The sequence below is a fragment of the Takifugu rubripes genome, chromosome 1 (genome assembly GCF_901000725.2).
Source record: "Takifugu rubripes chromosome 1, fTakRub1.2, whole genome shotgun sequence".
Taxonomy (NCBI): domain Eukaryota; kingdom Metazoa; phylum Chordata; class Actinopteri; order Tetraodontiformes; family Tetraodontidae; genus Takifugu; species Takifugu rubripes.
Window position 1 is genome coordinate 8,034,610 of NC_042285.1, and position 6,000 is coordinate 8,040,609.

Genomic DNA, 6,000 nt, shown 5'->3' on the forward strand with positions numbered 1-6,000 from the left:
CTGTGGACCTGTTGGACCTATTCGCCGGTAGCATTTCCTCTTTGAATCAAATCCACTCTAAATGATCCACTCTCTTTAGCATAATCAGATGAGACATCAAGAAAGAATATACGCTTCGATTTGTGTCATTATTTTGTGCGAACGTGTTTAAACTCCTCTCTCTGTTAAAGGAGACGACCTGATGCGGTGTGTTGACCTATATAACCAGTCTCAGTCCAAATGGTTTGAGGAAATAGTTACCACAAGTCTGGTAAGAAATCATCCTTCTAGGTTCTGCTGCTTCAAACATTTCAACGGTGAATGATGATATTGCTGTTGTATTTAATTACAACTCCACTTACAACTCCACCATTTGAATTTAGTGTAGTAGATGATCACCTTATCCAGTCATAATGTTTTAGGTGTAATAAAGGTAGCTAACATGAATAGTTTTGTAATACACATATGTGAACTGTACCTGGAAAAAGGTTATTTATGTAAATCGTAGACCTTTGCGCACTTACAAAAGTTACATGTAACGGATTATGTGACTTTTGCTGCAAAAATAGGTGAACCCTATATCCAGTGCTTCAGCTTCCATCAATAATGGCTTTTATATGTTGACATCTGTCATGGTGTCACATTTTGAATAGGTTAAGGTTGACTTTTATGCCTCCTGCTTGTAAATCCGTTTGTAATTATTTAAAGTTTCTATACAGTTTGTGTTGGGAATTAACACCATCAGACCTTTGCTTTCCATTAAGTGGAGACAGGTAGTGTGCAGACATTCCTAAAACTGTTTATGTTCTCAGGAGCTTGAGCGGTTGGAGGTGGAGCGGGTGGAGATGATCAGGCAGCATCTTTGTCAGTACACCACCCTTCGCCATGAGACAGACATGTTTAACCAAAGTGTGAGTACAAGAGTGTGAATCAGAACAGCATTTTCTTCTCACTGGTATTTCTGTATTTTCAGTTTTTAGAAATGTTTTTCTCACCCTAACTCAATTGAATATAATAATCCACAATTTAAAGTAATAGCAGACAAATGGTATGAATATAAATGCATAATATATATAAATGTATGTACATTTAGTTTGTACAACATATTAGTCGCAGTGCTACAAAATCCGTGGGAACGTCAAACCTGTGATTCCATTGTTATCCACTAGAGGCAGGTATATTATCAAAATGAGGATATGAGAACTTGTTTGTTTTCCTCAGACGGTGGAGCCAGTGGACCAGCTGCTGCAGTGTGTGGACCCAGCCAAAGACAGAGAGCTGTGGGTGAGAGATAATAAAACAGGAGAAATCAGACCAGTGGACATGGAAATCTGAGCTCGGCATTTCAGGAGCACCAAGCACTTGCTCCAATCTGGAATCTGCTTGATCTTCCTGTGACTCCTGACAGGATTGGCCAGCCAATTCCTGCTCAGGTTGAAGGTGACTGTCTCTGGGGAGTTAACCTGAGCTATGAATGATGATGCCAGGTTTCAGTTTGTGCGGCCTGACATCACACTGAGGCGCTTTTGGGAATTGCAAATGATCAGGAGGCTACAAGAGAACATTTAGCACCTGTAAATGTTGGATAGCTTCATGTTGTGCAGCAATGTTACACTGCAGTTTTGTTTTTGCTCCGTGAGGTCACCCTGTGAGGGCACATGACTAAACAGATGCTGCTCAGCAAGATGCATTCTGACCTTAGAGTGTTTTATTACTGTACCAGAAACAATATCAGACTACTATTTCTATCCCTTCAGGATTTTGCATTGTGTTTTTGTTCTCCGTTAGGCCACACCCCTAGCTACTGTTTATTTTTTATAAATATACACTTTACATTTGAGTAAAAGACTGCAATGACAACTTACTACTTACACCACTTTTCCTCTGCTGGATACAATTAATTATCTAAACAGGTTATTATTCAAACATTCACTGACTTTTATTAAAAGCCAATATATGGAGCAAATTTAGCATTTATCAAAGTGGTTACCAATTTTGTTTCAAGAGATTAAACAAAAGTTGTTTTTTTAAATTGAGCTAGACCTATATGTAGATTCTGTATGGCAAAAGCTGTATACCGGTAATTGAAATTTTCATTAGTTATTTTATTTCTAATTAGGATAGATATTAATAAATATATTTGGTGGCAACTATTGGATGGAGCTTGATGTGACAATAACTAAAAACTGAAGAACAGAGGGAGTAGAATATATACTGGTAACAGTGGCGGGCCGTGCATTTCACACCTAGGCCTTCAGTAGTGCTCCGTCTGAATCAGTCCAACCCTCAATAACTATTTTATGGCTATAAAACTTCTACTGCAGCTGTGACACACATAAAAAAGCATAAAAAATAACCTGATAAAATTGCAATATTATTTAGGAATATAGCAACATTTTACTCACCAAAAATCCTGATTATTTGTACACAAAATCCATCCTCCTTTCTTTCCTCAAGAAGATTTCAATTACTTGTTGTTGTGCAGATTATCCGTGCGTTTCAGTTCCATCAAGAAGTCCTTTTCTATCGCCATCGAAGCTAATGCTGAAAGTCGAGCCTGCCCTGTCGTATTTCTGGCATAGGTTTTCATTCGCTTCAGGGCTGAGAATGTCCGTTTAACAGAAGCAGTAGACACGGGGATGGTCACCGCCAAACACACAAATGTATATAGCTGCCTCATGCTCACATTCAGATTTTTCTGCTGAAGGAAGTCAAGGAGATCAGTGGGAGATTTTCCTGCAAAATCATCCATGGCATACATTACAGTCAGTTCTGTTCTTAGCCGAGGCAGATCGAAAAGTGTTCCATGGCTCTGTGCTAAGCTGGAAAAGGCTGCATGCGGGAATTTTTTCTGGTATTCACGAAACTTCTGGGGGTCGAGGAGGGTGACAAATATCAGTTTTTCGTGGTCTTGAAATCTGGTCTGTGTCTGGCAAATAATATTGTCCAGAATCCTGCCGTGGAGTTGGCTGTAGTGCGCGCGAGGATCTTGCGCTGGACCTCTTCGTGCGCTCGGAGCGCCCGCGGTGCGTTCAGTAGCCTCGTAGATTTCCTCGTATCGGCTCCTCTCTCGCTCAACGGTGTCACAAAACTCCTTCACCCTTGCCACACAAAACTGTACATCCAGTTTTTTGTCCTGTAGTATTGAAAAGAGCACATCTGAGTACTCAAAAATGCCATTAAATGTGTGAAGCAAAAAACAAAACTCAAAATCATCCAGACGTGCTTTAAATCCCTCAGCACAGCGCACAGACTATCCAATCAAAGCGTGTGAATACGCTGACGTTTCCGTACGCCTGCTAGAAGGCCTTGGTGAAGGCCAACTCAAAATCTGATTGGTTGAAGCAACAGTTTGATCGACATTTATTTTGTGCTACAGGGCCCGCAGAACTGATTGTGAAGGCCTCCAGGCAGATTTCTTTGACCCTGGCAAGAAATAGTGGCTGAAATGTGATTGGTTAAATGCTTAAATATGAAAATACACGTCTGGAAGCAGCGCAACCAGGGGAATAGCAATGAAAGGAAGCGGACAGACCATTTGGAATTATTTAATACGTATTCATGGACAAAATATAATTAACATCAGTCTGTGATTGAGATATTTTTAGGCCAGCAGAGAAGGCCTTGCAGACCCTGATGGCCCACCACTGAGTGGTAAATACAAGCCAGTTAGATTCAGCCTCTAATGCTATCTCAACTTAAAAAGGCAACCAAAATTTCTTGCATTTTTCTTCAACCTATGTGTTTAGTATCAATTTTATCTATGTTGCATCATATCATTTACAGCAAATCTGAGCTGTATTGTTCAGTTTTGAAAAGATTAATTTTGATCAACAGGGACCTGACATTCATTTGAAACATTTATATAGTTTTTAAACTATTATATAGTACCGGTAGTTCAAATTGTAATGGTCAGATGTTTACCTTGTGGTGTCTGGAAGAGATATTGATATTTTAAGTGACTTAATTTTTGGTTTTGTCACATTTTTATATAGTTGAAAAGGTATTATAAAATTAATTATAGATTAATAGTTAATGTATGAATGGTTAATGATTAATCCTTAGGAACATGTGGCTACAATAATGTTGCATAACCTTGACCTTATCTAACATTATGGTCGACCTTAACTTATTAAGTCCTTAAGCAACAAATAGTAAACATCATGTGACTGAGGCAGGAAGTGACTTCTCCTTGTTGATGTTATCACCTGTATGCAAAACTGAACTGAAGGAAAGATCTGATTAAATTAATTATGTGTCTATTCTATCTCTGGCATTTATTGTGCACACCCTAACCCTAACCCTAACCCTAACACAGAAAGAATTGAACTGTACAAACATGTTTCCTACTGTGACAAAACTGACAAAAACACTTTAATAATAAATGACACTTGATAATGATATTGACACTTTGATAACGTTTGGCAAACAACTGGTCTACTGTGGTATATATCCCATAATTTTTCCTGAAAAAAATTACTCAAAGTTTGTGGTATTCTGTAAATTATACTTGATTGAGCTATATTTCCAATTTAATAAAGAGTGCATGTGAAAACCTAACAGCAATATTTGGAAGCCTAATCAATCCCTCCTTTGTGCCTTAGTAGTCTTGGCTTAGACTTCCCAAAAGAGGGTGCCATTGAGTCATTACTTCATGAAAATTGTGATAAAATAGTAATCTTGATTTATCTACTTATGGAAATAACTGCGGTATGTTTTGTATGACTTTCAATGATGGCTCATAAATAAGGCCCTCAGCTCCTCATGCTGCCCCATTTAACACATGTAATCCTGGTAATATTGGTTCGTTATTTAATATCCATTTTCTCATCTGGCTCACCGTGTTTGCCTCATGTCTTTACTGATATACAGTTACAAATAACAGTATATCTGAATCCCAAATTGGAAAAAATATTTTCAGCAGATGATTCAGAAAAGGAAATGAGCAAAGAACCAACTTACAGTAATCTTTTCATGTACTTATAAAGAATTATTTGACGTTTAGTGGAGTATTTTAAGAAGAGCCAAAAGAGACCTTCCCTGGTGAGCCAACACAGAATTAAAGCCAAGATCTTTTGAAAAATGTTTAAATAATTAACATAAATCTGCTCCTTCCTGTTTGAGTATTGTTGTTGGAACAAACACACAAAAACGATCAAACAAGTAGATTCTGGGAATAACAAAGGTCTGAAGAACCATATTTTATTCTTTTAGAGTTTTCTGGTTTCTTAATTACAAAGTCCACATTTTACACATTATGCAGAAATGATTTGGTTTCATAAAGAACCATAACTGGAATAATCAAAAATCTCTAAATTATTCCTTTTGGTTTAGTTTAGATATGAAATTGTAGCTCAATAGAACAAAATTACAATTGTCTCTAATAAAGTAAATTTCCCCATCTGGAACAGAACAGCTGTTTCCCAGCAATGGCTTGATTATCTTACAATTTCCTTTTGTCTCATGCTATTTTTATTTACTTCTTAGGTGTCCTGCTGTAAGAAGAATCCAACAATTGTTGAACTTCAGCTCAAAAATATACTGTTATGCTTCAGTATATGATGCACAACCCAAACTTTTTATAATTATTCCAGTGTGCTCATATCTACGGATGTTAACCAGATAGCAGTGCTTGTCTAGTGATTATCTCAAGGTTTTATATCATGGTTGTTCTGCATCAGCGATGCATTTAGAAACCAGTGCACTGATGTCAGTATTGATCACAGGCATTCAGAGCCACACAACAAAACCTGATAATGAACATTTAGTAATTTCTCGTTATTATCCAGGAATTTATCCCATCAATGTAATTGTTTTTCCATTGTTTCTGTGTTAACATGATGTCACATGGTTTTGTTCTTTTCACCAAATCTAACAAATAAAAAAATGTCCTGTTTTTCTAATGAAGTCTTTCACTACCCTCTTTCAAATAAAGATGCTGACCTGTGACTCATCAGCTAGGAAAGGCTGTTTTCTGATAGAACCTTCTTTAAAAGCTACTGTTTGATCAGCTGCCAATGG

The 6,000-nt window shown here is 37.4% G+C and overlaps 1 protein-coding gene across 1 annotated transcript in view; it reads left to right on the forward strand.

The window, feature by feature from the left end:
• LOC101076389 (growth arrest-specific protein 7-like) overlaps positions 1–2,304 on the forward strand; it is a 45,817-nt gene extending 43,513 nt beyond the window's left edge. The window contains exons 15-17 of the mRNA XM_029836054.1: positions 171–250; positions 792–890; positions 1,201–2,304. Coding sequence (XP_029691914.1) covers positions 171–250; positions 792–890; positions 1,201–1,314 — 293 coding nt within the window. The 3' untranslated portion in view covers positions 1,315–2,304. The remainder of the gene's footprint in view (positions 1–170; positions 251–791; positions 891–1,200) is intronic.
• Positions 2,305–6,000: the final 3,696 nt, after the last annotated feature.